This window comes from Phocoena phocoena, chromosome 8 (assembly GCF_963924675.1).
Source record: "Phocoena phocoena chromosome 8, mPhoPho1.1, whole genome shotgun sequence".
Taxonomy (NCBI): Eukaryota; Metazoa; Chordata; class Mammalia; order Artiodactyla; family Phocoenidae; genus Phocoena; species Phocoena phocoena.
Window position 1 is genome coordinate 100,261,095 of NC_089226.1, and position 16,304 is coordinate 100,277,398.

A 16,304-nucleotide genomic window follows, 5' to 3' on the forward strand; every position below is an offset into this window, starting at 1 on the left:
TGGGCTGGACCTGGGGGTTAGGAGGAGGCTGGGGATAGATCTGAAGGAGGCAGCTTGGGAGAGTGAAGGCCTCCAATGGACAGAAAGTGCTCTTAGGGTGGGAAAGATTGGAAGCTGCCTCCTTCTCAAGGAGGAAGAGGAGTGCGGGGGTTGGCTGCAGACCTTGTCACCCCCAGGGCTCCTCAGGTGCCCATGCTCCCCCTGTTGAGGCTCCATCAGGGCCAGTGGTCCCTCCTGGGGTCTTGGAACTTGCAGGAAGGAACTTGAGTTCTCAGTCACTCAGGTGGGGTAGGAGTGTCAGCCATCCAGACTGTCCTCTTGCCCCGTGATTCCTATGATGGCATATTCCCCTGGGCCTAGAATCAGAAGGCATGGATTTCAGTCCTGGGACTTCCCTTGTGGCACAGTGGTTAGGAATCTTCCTGCCAGTGCAGGGGACATGGGTTCGATTCCTGGTCCGGGAAGATCCCACGTGCCGCGGAGTAACTAAGCCCGTGCGCCACAAGAGCCACAACTACTGAGCCTGCGAGCCACAACTACTGAAGCCCGCGCACCTAGATCCCGTGCTGTGCAATAAGAGAAACCACCGCAATGAGAAGTCCTTGCTTTCCGCCACTAGAGAAAGTCTGTGCGCAGAAACGAAGAACCAACACAGCCAAAAATAAATAAATAAAAGTTAATTTAAAAAAAAAAAAGAAAGCATGGATTTCAGTCCTAGTTCTACTATTGACCGAGAGGTCTTAAGCAAGTCATGGCCCTCCCCGCCCCCCAGGCCTCAGTTTCTCCACCTGCACACAAGAAGCTGTGTTTATTTAGAGCTGGTGCTGCGGCTCAGCACTCCACGCAACTGGTGCCTTTCCGCCTTCCCTTTATGCGAATCTTAGAGGTGGGGAGGGGGGTGCAGGGCAGCCACAGTTATCCTGAAATCACTACCAGCCCAGGTTCCCTTCCTCTCTCTGGTCTGTTTCCCTGTGCCTCTTCCCCCGTCGCACTCCCCCGAGGACTCGACTCTAGGTCCGGGCAAAGGCCCTGTGACAAGTCCCCCTGGGCCCTCCCGAGGCACACAGGGCTGTGCCTTTTTGCATTGTCAAGGACGGCACCCTTAGCCACAGCCGCTCGCCAGCCAAGCAGGGCTGCTGAGGCTGAGTTTCTCCGTAGGGAAGGAGGAGAGAAATGTGTTACGGGCCCGGGAACCAGCTCTGCTGCTGGCTTGCTCTTCACATCAGGAGCCGCTTTCCCTTGGGAAGTTAGAGAGTTGGGTTAAAGTGGGCGCTGATGCCTGGTTCGAGAGCGCTCTTGAGGGTCTCTCTCTATTTCAGTCTAAGAGACTGGGGGGAGACTAGGATAGGAAAGGAGCTGTTGCCAGGGAAGCTGGGCGTCACAGCTCTCCTTGGTGATGAAGAGAGCACTGCCTGTTGGGGAGTTCTCACTTGGCTTGGGGCAGCAGGGAGAAAGGGAGATGACTTTTGTAGGGGCACTTGTTAACAGTGGCCACATCGACAGTCCCACACGTTGTTGGGGGGACAGTCAGGGGTGGGTGGGCCATGGGGGAGCAGGACAGAGGCCAAGGGAGTTGGCAGATCAGACCAGGAAGGCAGGCTGTGAGGACTGTGATGAGACCAGAGCAGAGGCAGCGATGGGGCAGGGGACAGGCCTGGGGAGCTAAGTCGCTTGCCCATAAATGGGTGTTAGGCCTCCAATGCCCAATCCTCTCTGGACCTCCATGGCTGGTGGTCAGGTCTGGGTGTGGAATACGTGGGAATCGTAGCCTGGCTTCCTCCCGGGGCCTCCCAACAGCCAGACGTGCTGGCCGGTGGAGCAGCAGAGACTGGATCCTTTCCTGGCTCATTACCGCCATCCCCCTCTTCCCACCCACACTCAGGGGCTTCGGAAAGCAGGAGGACAAGGTGCTCGGGACCTGGGGGCCCTGCCCAGGGGGGCTCACGATCTAAAGGTGACACCACACATACACACAGGACACAGACACAGAGAGCAGGGCAAGGGACACAGATGGTTGGGGAGACGCGGGCTGGGGCATGTGGGGCGCGTTCAAGCGTTGTCCTTCTCGTTGTCTTTGTCGGGGAGGGAGAGGAGAGCAGGACGCGGCCTGAGAGGGCCTTCCAGAAAGCAGCGGAATCCGGGAGGGACTTGCAGGAGAAAGAACACCAGAGGCCCCTGGCCCCAGGCACAGGGAGGGATGGGGAGTCTCTGCAGGCATGGATGAAGAGAGACCCCACGAAGTGAAGGCAGTAGATTTAAAAAGGCCAGGAGGAGGCCTGGAGCCCGTGGCATGGGGCTACCACCTCTGCCAGGCCGAGCTGTCCTGCTTTCAAACCTAGATTTTCCAGAGCGAGCCTGAACAGAAGCCTGGCAAGGAGTGCTCGTGAGGTTACCTCCCAGACCCTAGGGCTCCCTCCAATCTCTGAGCCAGAGAGCAGAACCTTTTAACGGGACATTTAAACCAGGCTGTCGGAAATTCATGGGGCAGAAGGGGAGAGGGCGGGCAGCTTCAGGTGGGGGTACTTAGTGCAGGAGGCACCGTGGCCCCTTCACTTGGAGTGGGCAGGGGACCCACGACAACAGAGGGCACTCGTTTCTTGTGTGCTTGCAACAGATGTAGCACCTTCCTTCTGAAGCACCCCGAGAGCTGTCAGGCCTCGGCTTCTCCTGGGCTGTGTGTGGGAGGGAAGGGGAAAGGGCTCGGATGATTATTGCTCTTCTGTGGACGGAGTGAACTGACACCAGGAGGAAGGAACTAGCTTGCCCGGGGCCACTGTGTCTGGAGAAGGAAGACACTGGGGCCCAGCTTCCCAGGTCCTCAGATTAGGACCGGCCTTGGGTGTTTTTGAGTTGGAGGGACTTTTACAATCCTAAAGGATGAAACCAGAAGAGGACGGAGAGAAGCCACAGGTCCAGCCAACAGACCCAGAGCTTCGCAGGGAACAGAAGGAGGAGGACGTGCTGGCCTGAAACCACAGTGGCCCAGCCAGAGTTCAGGTGGTGGTGGGGAAGGTGGAGGGTCTCCCTTTGATTTGTCTGACCTGCCTTGGAGGGTGGTTCCCCTGGGAACTGAGGAAGGGGATGTCGGGCCGGGTGAGCTAGAGGGGCCCCCCCCTCAGGCCCCGAGGAGACTCCACTCCCAATAAGCCTTGCTTTAGGCCTGATCCAGGGGGTATGGCTGCTCCTCTGATTTCTGGGTAGCTGGTAGGCTCATATGCTCCACCTGCGGATGGGCTGGAAGGGCCTCATCACCCGTGAAGCCAAATCTCAAAGGTCACAGGTGAGGGGAGATGCAGCCCCAGGCTCCCCATCCCCTCACCCTACTGCTTCTTCCCCTGGAAGGAGAGGGAGAGCTGGGACCCACGGAGGAAACAGCCAAGGCCCTACTTTTTCACGATCCTTTATTAATCAGAACAGGCCTTGCCACAAAAAGCAGGGCCCATTCCCACAAAAATATGATTTTGCAAAGAGGAAATCTTGCTGGCTTAGAGGGTGCGTGTGGTGGAAAAATTTTGTATGATTCTTTTTTTCCTTTTTTTTCTTCAGTTTTCCTTCATTTCTCTTCGTTGCACATTTTTTTGTGATAGTGGGTTGTTGTTGTTGTTTTTATAAAACGCTTGCACTCAAGGACTCAAACACAGTACAAACAGCGACCACCAATCCCCACCCCTGGGACCCCAGAGGGGCTGGGGACTCTGGGGCTTCCCTTGGCTTTTTTTGTGGCTGTTTTCCTTGTCCCTTCCCTGGCGTCTGGCGCCGGTGGGCAGGTGCGGGGCCCTGGAGTAGGTGGAATTTGTACAGCAGTTACGTGGGGAGATGGTCACAAGAAAGGATACCTGAATAAGATAACGACTAAGTCTAGAGCGCCCACAAAGATGGCAGATGACCGCTCATGAAGGGACCGGGGACACAGTGGAGAAGGGATAGATGGGCCCAGGCAGGCCTCAGCTATCCCTGGAGGCTCTGTGGGGGGAGGGGAAGGCGGGCCTTGCCTTCAGTCTACGGTAATAATACTTTACTCACGGGTAGCACCTTCAGATCCTCCTGCCTCCACCCCCAGGTCAGGTGACAGCGGCCTTACAACCTCCCCTATGAGGTAGGTGAAGCATTATTACCATCATTTTACAGATGGGGAAACTGAGGCCCCGGAAGTGTGGGTGATCTGTCCAAGGTCCTAGGATGGTGACAGGGCACGAGGGCCCTCCCCCCACCCTCAAGTTCCCCCTTTCCTTGTTCTTCTATAGCCTTAGACCGCCCCCGCCCTCACCCCATACCACCCGCTGCTTCCCTTGCTAGCCCACGCTGCCCTTGGCCCACCACTTGCCACCCCTCCCCCGCGTCCCAGAGCTCAGGGTGCCCGTCGCGGTTGGAGAACCCCAGGCCCGGTTCATCGACGCGCCTGGGTGGGGTCAGATTTGGAAGAGGCACGGCCTGGAGACGCTCTCTGTGTGTGATTGGCTAAGAGCTTCGGGGACCGGGCTCGGAAAACGGGGATGCAGTTGCCCCGCCCACTCAATGCAAGTTGGTTCAATCCCCGAGCGAGCGCTCTGTAGCAGACACCGGGACCTGGGACTAGGCTCGCTCTCCCACCGGCCTCCGGCGTGGAGGGGCACAGGATTCCAGCTAGGGATGGAGGATGGCAGATCCCCTCCGCTTCTCAAAGCTTCCAACACCACCCTTTCTTCGCTTCCACCGTCTCCGGGGTCGCTGCCCTCCCGTCCCCGCTGGGGGCTGGTTCCCCAGCCTGTCCGATAAGGACCGTGCCGTCGGGGCAGACCCCCATTTTAAGCAAAGCTACAATATGGAAAAATTGGGATTTACAAGGAATGTGGGTGACTATTTGCTTTACGTTAGCACTCTTCACTCTACAAAACGATTCACGTACTTCGATTGATATTCCTCTAGATCCTTGGGGTTAGGGAGTAGGGGCGGGGCGGGGGGCGTGAGATTCTAGGCAGGAAACTTTTGCTACGGGCAAAAATGTGAGCGTCTACTGCACAGAGCAGAACGCTCAGCTCAAAGGGAAGTCTACTTAAGGAAGATGGTTCCCGACTGCCTATGCTTTTGCCGTGCTAAGTGGGGGACCCTTTCCAGAGTCTCCTTCCTGGGGTGTCAGACCCATCTGGGGTTGAACTGTGCTCCCAGACCTCGTCCACAGGCTGTAGTGTCAGGGCGCCACCTCGCGGTGTGTGCCAGGAATGTCAGGCCCAGGCTCGCGGACCCCTAGATTTGAGGCTGTCACCGGCTGTCTTGCATCAATACCGGGACCGGCGTGGGGCTGAGTGGGCTTAAGCAGGGATCATCCCGAAATCTGCTGCCTCCAAGGGGATGCCAGTTCTCGTCTCTGCACGAGCTGAGGCAGAGGAAGCACAGCTTCTTTGTGTGGGGGCAACCCCAGAACTCACAGAATCCTGGAATGTTCCCTGCTCCCTCTGCCTGAACTGAGAGGGGCAGAAGGAGCGGCTCTGAGGGGCCAGGATCGGCGGGGAAGGTGAAAGGAAAGCCCTGGAGAAGGCCAGGTGTTGGCAGATCAGAGACCACGACGGAATGAAAGGGAAGGTCTATGAGCACAGGGGATGGAGGGGTGGAGGCGCGTGGCTGGGGGGTCTGCACAGAGACGAGGAAAGGGAAGGAAGCTGGAAGGCGTGGCAAACGTTGCCCGCGTGGCTGGGATACGACATCTGGGAAGGCTGAGGGTGACTTTGGATGAAGGTGTTAGGGAAGAGAGCTAGTGGGGGCTTGGGACCCCTGAGACAGAAGTGAGCAGGGGAGTCCTGGTGGAATGTGATACACACAGTGGGTGCCTAATGTGACGAAATTGCTGGGGAAGGAGCTAGCGGAGTTCTGGGGAGGCGGGGGTGGGGCAGAAGGAGGCAGCCCAGCTCTCAGCCCAGCTCCTGTCTGCCCCCTCTTCCCCCCCAACTTCCTCCATCCCTGCCTCTCCCCGCCCACCCCCCCCCCCGCCCCCCCCCGCCCCAGCTCTGTGCATTGACTTCTCAGCCTCCAGCCCTACCTCACTTCACGAAACCCTCTCTGCATCGTCTTCAGCACTGCGGGCCCCAGGGAAACAGGGAGCGAGTTCCCCCACCCGCACACATGCACGCACGCACACGTACACACACACGGTGGACACAACACAAGTACACAGGGCTGCAGCTCCAGGACCCCGGAGCGGGCTGTATACTATCCTCGGTAATCAGGGCCCAGCCGGCACCTGAAACTGCCCTGGAACACGCCTCTCTTGGTCGGGCCGGGGCCAAACGCCTCAACCTCCCCTCTCCTGGGCCCACGTTGCGGCCTGGGGAGGGGTGGCCTTTCTCCACTCCAGGCACTGCCTTAAAGAAAACGGGGGACCGTGCCCACCTGGCGGGCCTCTGGAGGGATCTGCTCGTCTGCCCGTCTGGCTCTCGTGCTCCGCCCCCCACTTCTTTAGTATCGGCAAGTCAGGAAGGAAAGGGGCAAAGCAGGAAAATGGCTCCCAGAGCCCCTCCACCAGAGCTGGACCGGTGGGGAATGGGGCTGGTTCTCCCGAGAAATGGGGCTGGATTCCTGGGACCCCTCCCTGGCCCAGCCCTCAGGATCCTTCCCTCACCCATGGCAGGGGGGCCAGGCCAGGCATTGTGCATAAAGTGGCGAGGGCATGATGGGGACCCAGGCCCTTGGCCCCCTGGGCCTCCCGTGGCCCCATTCAGGCCTTCAGCTGGTGCCACTGAGCCACAGGCTGCCGGGGACGCGCAATCATGTCCTTCCAGTGTTTCACCTCCCCGGGCCCACTCTTCCAGGACAGGTAGATCTGGGGAGAAAGGGAAGAGGACGGCATTAGTGGCACTCTCTGAGGCGTCGCCCCTGCGTCATTGTGGAAACGGAGTGTCAATGGTGGTGACACTCCATTTCCACAATGGCCTGTGATCATGGGGACCAAGGGGCTTCTGCCTGCAGTGACAACCTACCCCACAGAGGCCCCCCTCTTTTCCTTGTTGTGCCTGCCCTCGGGAGCCTGGGCATGCCTGGCCCTTCCGAATTGGACTCCCAGACTCTCCTGTGGTTTGGGATTGATGGGGATGGAGGCAGTTCTCTCCCACACCCTTCCCTCCCCCACCTGTTGGGCACGGCCTATCTCTCCTTACTGACAATCACTCCCACCTCCTGGGCACTTACTACACACCAGACACTGAGCTAGGGACTTTATATACATAGATCATCAAATCCTTACCTGTGAGGCAGGTATGTTATTATCCCCATTTTACAGATGGAGAAACTAAGGTACAGAGAGTTAAGAGACTGACCCATAGTCACAGGATTTATGAGTGGTGCAGAGGGATTTAAATCTAGGTCTTTGGGGCTCTATACTATCGGCCCAAGCCTACCTGCCTCTGTGTTAGGGGCCTCACAGCTTCGGAGGGCTGTGTGCATTATCCCCGGGCTGACACCAGCCTTGTGACTGTAGCTAAGAGCTAATAGGGCTCTCTAAGCTACCCAGACCAAAGTGAGAACAAACCCACCTTCCCCTTGGTTCAGACAACAGAAGGTAGGACTGTTTCAAAGGGAGCTATAAGTGGTATCCAAAGAATACGCAACTCCAAAAGGCTAAGCTTCAGAAGAGCTTAGAAATAGGTACGGTTACTTGGCCTGAGCTCGTCAAGGAAGGGCTCAGCAGGTCCTGCTAAGAACACATAGTCCCACTGGGGTGTAGGTGACGCTGTGCTGGGGACCTGTCCCACTTGTGACCACAGGTCGGCAAGTCATACTCCCTGGGCCTTGCTGGATGGGAGGCAGGGCCAGCTGCTTCTCTTCCACCCCCAGTAGCTAGGCTCTCCATTCCTATCTGTCTGAGAGGTGTCTCCACCTCGGCCCCCTTCCCTGTGGGCGCCCAGGTCACCCCTTCCCATTTCCCTCATACAGGGCTGTGCCCTGGGTGATCCATGGTCTCCCCTCACTTGCTCCTGACATCTACCCCTCCCCTCCGCCTGCCCTGATCACTGGCTTCCTGCACTGTTCCTGGTCAAACTTCCAAGCCTAAATGGACACACATGCCCTTACTAAGAACTTTTCAAAAACAACTTTCATCATAATAGTAGCTGACATATACGTTCCAAGTTCTGTGCTAAGCCTCTCACCTGTGTTATTCAATCCTCCCAGCATACTGTGAGGTTAGGATCGTCTTACTCTCATTTCAAGAGGAGGAAATGAGGCTCATAAAGGTTATGACTGTTAAGAGGTGGAACTGGCACCTGGATCCAGGTAGTATGACTATCAAGAGCGTACTCTCAACACTAAGCCATAAACAAACACAGGAATAGACATTTCAAAGTAGAAAAGCGGATGCGGTTATGTCACAGAATCGTATCCTGCAAAAACTCAAGGCCAGGCATGGATTTGGGGTTAAAATAGGACGAGGAGAGGTCACTTTCCACAAGGAGAATGTCCACGTGTCTCAGGCAATTCTTACGCCACCCTGTGAGGTGCTGTAGGGTTGGTACTAGTAGCTCCATTTACAAATGAGAACGCTGGAGCTCACAGAGGCAAGTGACTTGCCCAAGGTCACTTGGGCAACTGACCTTGGGGAACCAAGATGAGGTGGGAACCAAAGCCAGGTCTTCGGAGCCTGACTACAGCTCTCAATACTTGCCTCACGCAGCTCACCCTCTACAGACGGGACGCTGGGTGACATTGCTCTGATGTCCTTACCCTGTCAGAGGGTCCTGTCCAGAAAACCCTCTTCTGGGGATCCAGGGCACTTTTTCCTACCACCTCCTTCTTTCCCTGCTCTTCCAGTGGTCTGTCCTGAAGTGGTGGACCCACAGTAGGACACTTAGGGAGAATCTCGTCCAATCCTCTCATTCTGAGATGAAACGGAGGCCCTGACAGGGGAAGGGACTGACGCTCTCTCTCCTGCTGTCCAGCCCTGTGCTCATCTACTACCCCGGCTGCTTCTTTGGAGAACAGACCCTTGCTGGGTGCCCCCCTACCTTGCCAATGACGTCGTTGCGGCTGAGCTTGTCCTTGTCCATGACGGTGATGATGATGGTTGTCTCCCTCAGCTTCTCCGTAGGGATGTCGAAGGCAAAGGACTCGTTGAAGATGGGGTTCAGGTTCCTCTTCATTGTCACCGTCTTCTTCTTCTCCACCCGCTTGTCCTTGTACATTAGCCACACCTTCACGTAAGGGTCTGGGGGACAGGTGGGGGAAGGGTCAGAGGAGCAGCGGGGGGAAGCTGGGGCTGCGTGATTTCCCCAGAGGGTGAGGAAAGCCCTAAGGAAGGAGGAGCGGGGATCTGGGGGGTCAGCAGATGGAGGGGCCGCAAGGGGCCTCAGCCATCACCTAGCGCCCTTCCGTGAACACGAAGGAGAAGACTGAGAGGCCAGGTCTCACCCGAGGTCACGGACAAGTAGTGTCGGACCTGGGACTAGAACCCAGGCCTCCCCACCATCGTGTTCGCTTTCTTCCTGATTCTGGGAAGGACAGTATCCAAGATGCTGCTGACCCTGAGGGTGCTCCAGAGACAGCACCAGGGCTCTAGGGTAAAGGAGTTGGGACTGGAGGTGGGGCACGGGGGACAAGGGTGAGGGCCACAGGCAGGACCCTGATGTCCACATGCAGTGAGACTCCCGTGCGCCAGAAGCTCCCTGGCCCGTCTGCCCTCTGCTGCGGGAAGCGCCAGCACCTGACGTGCCCCCGATGTCCATGGCTTTGAGGTTCCGGGCTTTGATGATGTTCACGATGATGGAGTTGGCAGAGGGGTTGTAGCAGAGAGACAGGAGCAGCTCCCCTCGGCTCCCCTGGGAGGGACAAGTGGAGGGGTGAGGCTGGGCCACTCCTCTCAGCTCCCCTGGGAGGGAGAACAAGAGGGCTGTGGGGACAAGGGGAGCCCGCCCCCCCCCCCGCCCCAGGACCCCTCCACTTGGACCTGGGTGCTTACCCGCCCCCTCTGTCTGACACGGATGCACACCTGGTCTCCCCTCATCTGGCAGGTCTGGGCCCTGCTCCCCAGGTTCTTTATCACAGCCCAGCCTCCCCTGAGATTGTGGGTGGGAACTGCTCTGTCAGGCCCGCCCACCTGCCCTGCCCCACCCCACCCATAACCTTCCCAATTCCCTGAGCTTGTGAGGGGACTAGGACCGGGCCAGGATCTGCCAGCCTCCCAGCCAGGACCCACAGGTGGGGCCTTACACTCCCATCGCTGCATGGCTTCAGATCCTTCCAGAAGGTCTGCATCTGGGTCAGGTCCACCTTGTTGAGGGGGATGGACACCTCCCCGATGGGGTCATTGCGGCTGAAGCGGTCGTAGTCCAGGACCTGGAGGTAGAGGACCCTCTGCACCACCTTCTCGTAGGGGAAACCTGGGAGACAGACAGCACAGGGGAAGAGCAGGACAGAGTGGCCACACGGGGCCGGGGCAGGGCAACGCTCCTGGGCAGGAAGGCCCCGGGAGGAAGGGGAGGGCTGGCCCTGTGCCTTCCTGCTGCCACCCCACCTGGGTGTAGCCGGCAACACCCACGTTCAGACCCTCCTGAAATGTTAGCAAGGACTGTCGTGGTCTCATCTGTCTCCCTTGACAGTTCTGCGAGGTGGACGGTATCTTGTCCATTTTACGGAGGAGGAGACTGAGGCTCCGATGGCTTAACTTACCTGCCCAAAGTCCCACAGCTAATCAGGAGCAGACTGGGACAATTCATTCACTGGTTCATCACGGGTCCATCTCGGCGACTGGGCAGTGGCCCCCTTGCTCTCTGGGCAGCCCTGCCACTGCCAATCATTCTGAGACAAGTCTGGGCAAGTGGCCCTGCCTGAGATGGCCACAGCTGGCAGAAAGCAAGCCCCAGGAGGACTCAGGGCAGAGGGAAATGGCAAAGGCAAAGAAAAAGCAGTAGACGCCTGTCCTAGGACTCCGCGCTTCCCCTTCCTCCTCCTGCCGATGGACAGTCCTCCTGTCCTTCCTCAGCAGACCGGCAGCTGTCCCTGTCTCCACGGCCACCTCCCCGTCCAAGCCGCCGGTACCTCTTGCCTAGATGGTTGCAAGAGTTTCCAAACAGCCCTCCCCGCTTGTGTACTTTCTCTTACAGCCCCTTTTTGACACGGCAGCCGGAGTGATCTTTTAAAAATAGAAATCACATTATGATACTCTCCTGCGGAAAGCCTTTCAGAGGCTCCCAGTGCACTTAGAATAAAAGCCGTGCGCCTTGCCTTGGCTTCAGGTCCTTCCACAACTTGGCCCGCTGTCCTCTCCTTGCTCATCTTGTGACCGCTCTTCACTCAATGACCGAGCTCCAGCCACCCTGGCTTTTCCTGCCCCAGCCCCATCATGCCCCGTCCTGGCCTATCCTCTTCCATCAGGTCTCAGCTTTCTTTCCTGACGTGCCAGATGGGGTCAGATCCCGTGTTTTATACACTAGCACTTTCCTTTCGCAGCACTTATCACAGGCTGTACTAGAGATTTATGTTTCCTTGAATCTGACTCTCCCACTGGGCCAGCATTTCCAGGAAGGCATCTCTGTCCTCAACCACCGGATCCCAGCATCTAACACTGTTTCTGGCACACAGTAGGCGCTCGATTAAATATTTGTTAAGTGAATCAATAATTGAACAAATGAATAAATGCCCATGAAAGGGCATGGAGTGTGCTGGGCTGGAGCAGGAGATGAGGCCAGAGCGGAGAGCCAGAGGAAGGAGCTTGGATGGGATGGTAGACGCAAGAGAGCCAGGGAAGGTCTGAAGCTGGAGTCACAGCCTTGGGAAGCTTAGTCAGAGGAGGGGCCGGCCTGGGGGGGCAGTGGGTGCAGGCCAGCCTGGAGGCCCGAGGTGCTGTCATCCTGAACCAGGGTGTGCACAGGAAGAAGAGAGGATACTTACTACCTTAGCTCAACTGGTGGAGAAGATGAAGGGAGAGGAAGGGTTCTGGAGGATTCTCGCACCTTTTGCCAAAGACGCTAGAAGCACAGAGTTACCTCTCACCAGGGCAGGTGCACTGGAAGAGGAAATCCTATGTTCCTTCAGCCCCCAGACTCTGAATGCCTTCAGGGCCTCTTCCTTATATTGAGGGGGACTATGGGCCATGTCTTGCTCACCTTGGAGTACCCCAGGGACCTGTCCAGGTGACTTTCTTCTCTTTTTTTTTTGCCACGCTGCATGGCTTGTGGGATCTTAGTTCCCTGACCAGGGATTGAACCCGGGTCCTTGGCAGTAAAAGCACGGAGTCGTAACCACTGGACTGCCAGGGAATTCCCCAGGTGACCTTTGGCATCCATTCAGGTAAAATGCATGAGGACAAGTGTTCTGGAAAGGTTGAAGGCTCCAAGGGGTCCCTGCGCCTGAGTCAGCTCTCTTCAACACCAGAGGAGGCAGTCTCCTATCTGGCAAACTCCTATTCATCCATCAGAACCCATCATGAATGGCCTCTCTTCTGGGAAATGTTTTTCAGCGCCACCAAGGGGAGTTTATATTGGGTTCTCGCAGCATCTGTCATGCAATGTATGGCTTAATTATCTACACATCTGTGTCCTCCAAGGAATGCCTTGAGGGTCACAATGGTGCCTCATTCTTTTCGTACCCCAAGTACCCAGGACAGTGCCCAGCCCATACTAGATGCTGGGTAAATGTTTGCAGAAGGGATCAGTGGATTGGGGCTCTGCCCATAAATTTCACCCCACCAGCTGGCTACATACACCTGCAGACAGCCAGCCAAGCCTCTCACTGGTTGTGCCATCTCTAAACCTGTTCCTATGCAGAACTGAGGAGGGAAGAAACGAGCAAGCACTCACTAGCTCACCCTCAATGATTTATTTAGTGGGTGAGCTGGCTGTCACTGTGCCAGCTGAAGGGGTGAGATATCAAGTGGCTGGTACACCAGATGGGGAAGATTCCCGATTCCCTGGGGCACACACTGTAGGCTCTGAAGAGCCAGGGCACCAGGCAGTTGGCGTTGTAGGGATTTATTCTCACTGGTTGAACACAGCTGTCAAGAAAGGTTAATGGTTTCTCTAAGTGGGGTCCAGGCACCCAAAGGGCCAGGGACAGAAATCACTCCCTGATCACACACCCAGTTTCCTGGTTACCTTGACTCCTCAGAGACAAGAGATAAAGATGGGCCTGCAGGAGAGAGGAAGGATATCTGCCTCTAGGACCCTGGGGCATGGTTCAGAGCTCTTCTTCCTGTGCATCTGGAGGGGCCTGTCCCGAATAGGGGGAGGGGTCAGAGAAGGGGAGCCGATGGAGTGTGTTTAACAAACTGGTATAAAGTGTTTTCTGGGTGTTGTAAGTGCTTTTACAATTCACTGAGTTGTTTAACCCTCACTAGTATCTTTATTTTACAGATGGGGAAACCATGGCACAGAGAGGTTCAGGAACTTGCCTCTGGTCACACAGCTAGTAAGTGGCAGAGCTGAGATTCAAACTCAGGCAGCCTGGGCCATGGTAAGAGCCTGGGCTCTTACCCACTACACTACGGTCACTGCAGGTGCCCCACCTCTGGATCCTGTGGCTGCCTTCCTTCCTTCCTGCACGCCTGAGGATGGGTCCTGTGTCCGGGCAGTGGCCCAGCTTTCCTCCTCGGCCTCTGGCTGTGATGCTGGCTCCACTCAGCCCTGTAACCTCATCCCAGCTGGACACGGTACGCAGCAGGTTAACCAGGCCGAGTTACTCGCCTGTGTGTGTCGGTACGCGCGTGTGCGCACGCCGGTACCTGTGCGTTTGTGCATGTGGTCACGTGGAGGGGGGAGGGTTGGCGGGGGGTGGAGGAGGGGAAGAGGGGGACTCTGGGGGCAGGGGCAGCGCAGCCTCACCTTCAAAGAGGAAGGTCTCGTTCCAGTGGGGATTCAGGTTCTTCCGCTTCACCTTGGTCTCCAGCTTGTGCTTCTTGTCTGGCAGCAGGTAGATCTTGACGAAGGGGTCGCTGGTGCCGCTGAAGTCCTTGGCCGGCAGCTCCTGGGCCTTCATGATCTTCACGGTGAGCGTGGACTCCTGGAAGTTGTAGCCGACACTGAACTGGATCCGGCCCAGGTTCTCTCGGCTGCAGCCCTCGTGGACCTCGTCCTCCTCAGAGCCTGGGGAGAGCTGGGGGCGGGGGAGAGGCAGGCAGCGCTGGGGAGGATTCTGCTTCCCTGAAGCCCCCTCTGTAGCCCAGCAGGGTTGGGAGGCCTCGCTGTGCCCAAGGCCAGTCCAGCCGCCTCCTCCCCATGGTCACCACGCGGGGCTGGTGGTGGCACATCCCACATTCAGATCTGGGTGAGGTTGCTGAGGCGGAGGGCAGGTGCCCTGACCAGGGTCACACAGGGAGGGAGGGGCAGAGCCGGGACAGCCCCTGAACCCCAGAGCAGCGTGCACCCCACTTCCCAGCCTCTCGGAGCCCCGGGTCTGCTTCACCTCCCCTGGTGCACCCTGGGACCCGCCCCCCACCCAGCCCCCTCCTCCATCTTTCCCCTCTTCCAACAGCCCTGCGGGGTCCCCTGCGAAATACACCGACACAAAAACCTGGGCTACAAAACAGATGAGGGAGATTGTTCTCATCTCAAAAGAGTTTACCACGATATTTCTTTAGAAAGTGACCCTGGGGTTCTGAGGATGATGTGATTTACAAAATGAGAGAGGCGAGTTTTCAAAAGCAACGTCTGTTGGTGTAAGGTAGGGACACTTAAAGTACAGATTCCCAGGCCCCATCCCTGGGGAGCCTCATTTGATGGGGCTGGGGTGGCCCTGGGCGGCAGAATTGTGTAATAGGAGCCTCAGGTGACAGTACTGCAAACCAAGGCTGAGGACCACTGGAAGGGAGGTTACACCTGCATTCAGCCCTCATCCCCGGGGGGGTGCCACTTGAGCAGACCCAGCAACCGACAGACATGTGGGGGGTGGCATGGTGTCCCCTTCCCAGGAGGATGTTGAAAAAATAGGAAGGAATTGAGGGGAGGGTCTCCCAGCCAAGTGTTTCCAGCTGTGGTTGCTCACTGGGGACACCTGGTTAGGTTTTAGAATCTTGCCCATCCCCCAGCCACCTGGTGGTTAATAGATAACTAATAAGGACCTACCGTATAGCACAGGGAACTCTACTCAGTACCCTGTAATGACCTATATGGGAAAAGAAGCTAAAAGGGAGTGGAGACGTATACGTACAACTGATTCACTTTGCTGTACACCTGAAACTAACATAACACTGTAAATCAACTCTACTCCAATAAAAAACCGAAGAACGCTCCTGGGGTGATTGGGTAAGAGCCAGGGTAGGACTCAGGGTACCATATTTATGACAAAACTGCTGGTACTGGTTTGCTTTCTCTCCTTCCCCTGCAGGAGACTTCTCTGTGCCCTCCGCCTTCATCCTGGAGAGGCGGCCCCAGGCTCTGAAATACTAACTAATGTGTATAGCGTGCACCAGTCACCTCTTCCTACTGAATCCTGACAACAGCCGGGAGAGGCAGTGATCACCGCTCTCTAGCTGAGGAGACTGGCTCAGAGAGGTTAAGTCACACGTCCAAGACTGCACAGCAGTACGGACTCTCTCTGACTTGAAAGTTCACTCTTTCCACCAAAACAGGCCCACATCCCAAGACATTTTGAGACTTCCTCCTGCAAGCCAGTGAGGACTCAGCTGCCCTAGGCGACGAGTATGCAAATCACACTAACGGTGGTAACTACCCTACTCCTTGTACTGTGTGCTTTGCCCTCCTCTACTCCCTACAACATCCTGATGAGGCAGGCACTACCATGCTCCAACTTGGTTGGGGGCACAGAGAGATTACTGCCTCAAGTCGCCTGTGACTAAGAGATGAGCCCGGAGTTCGAACCCAAGTCAGCGCCCAGCCACCATGAGTGCCCTTCCAGCTGCCCTCACTCTCACACTCAGATCTGGGGCTCCACTAGCCACACCCCTGGTCCTGCCTGGAGGTGGAAGGGGGTCTGAGCTGCCTCCCTTGCTCTTCTCACAGTGGAAGCGGGTCCCTCAAGCCCTGCCCCTTGGCGGGATCCAGGCAGCCCTGCAAGCTCCACTCAGGCCCGCTGAGAATCTGGCTTCCCGACCCAGATCCAGTTTTCCCCTGGCGCTCCTTCCTTCTCCTCCTACCAGCCCCACTCCCCTTTAACCTCAGTTTTTGCATCTGTAGAATGGGACCATGAGACACACCTATGTTACGGGGTTCCAGGGAAGGTTAAGGGGGGGTTTACATCACTTTCGTGGTCCTGCTCTGTGGCCTGGCGCCTGCCACTGCTGGCCATGGACTGAGAGCCTGGGCATGCAGTCCCTGCCACGACCACTTGCCCCTCCACATTTTGGGGTGGAGTTGGGGTGGAGACCCTGGTGACTGGAGCCCAGGTGGCCC

General features: G+C 57.0%; 1 protein-coding gene across 1 annotated transcript in view; it reads right to left on the reverse strand.

Moving 5' to 3' along the window:
* Positions 1 to 6,688: 6,688 nt before the first annotated feature.
* Positions 6,689 to 16,304, reverse strand: part of SYT7 (synaptotagmin 7) — a 79,031-nt gene continuing 69,415 nt past the window's right edge. Inside the window, exons 12-16 of the mRNA XM_065882454.1 lie at positions 13,779 to 14,049; positions 10,171 to 10,340; positions 9,665 to 9,779; positions 8,970 to 9,169; positions 6,689 to 6,793 (exon numbers count right to left, since the gene is read on the reverse strand). Of these exons, the coding sequence (XP_065738526.1) occupies positions 6,689 to 6,793; positions 8,970 to 9,169; positions 9,665 to 9,779; positions 10,171 to 10,340; positions 13,779 to 14,049 (861 nt within the window). The remainder of the gene's footprint in view (positions 6,794 to 8,969; positions 9,170 to 9,664; positions 9,780 to 10,170; positions 10,341 to 13,778; positions 14,050 to 16,304) is intronic.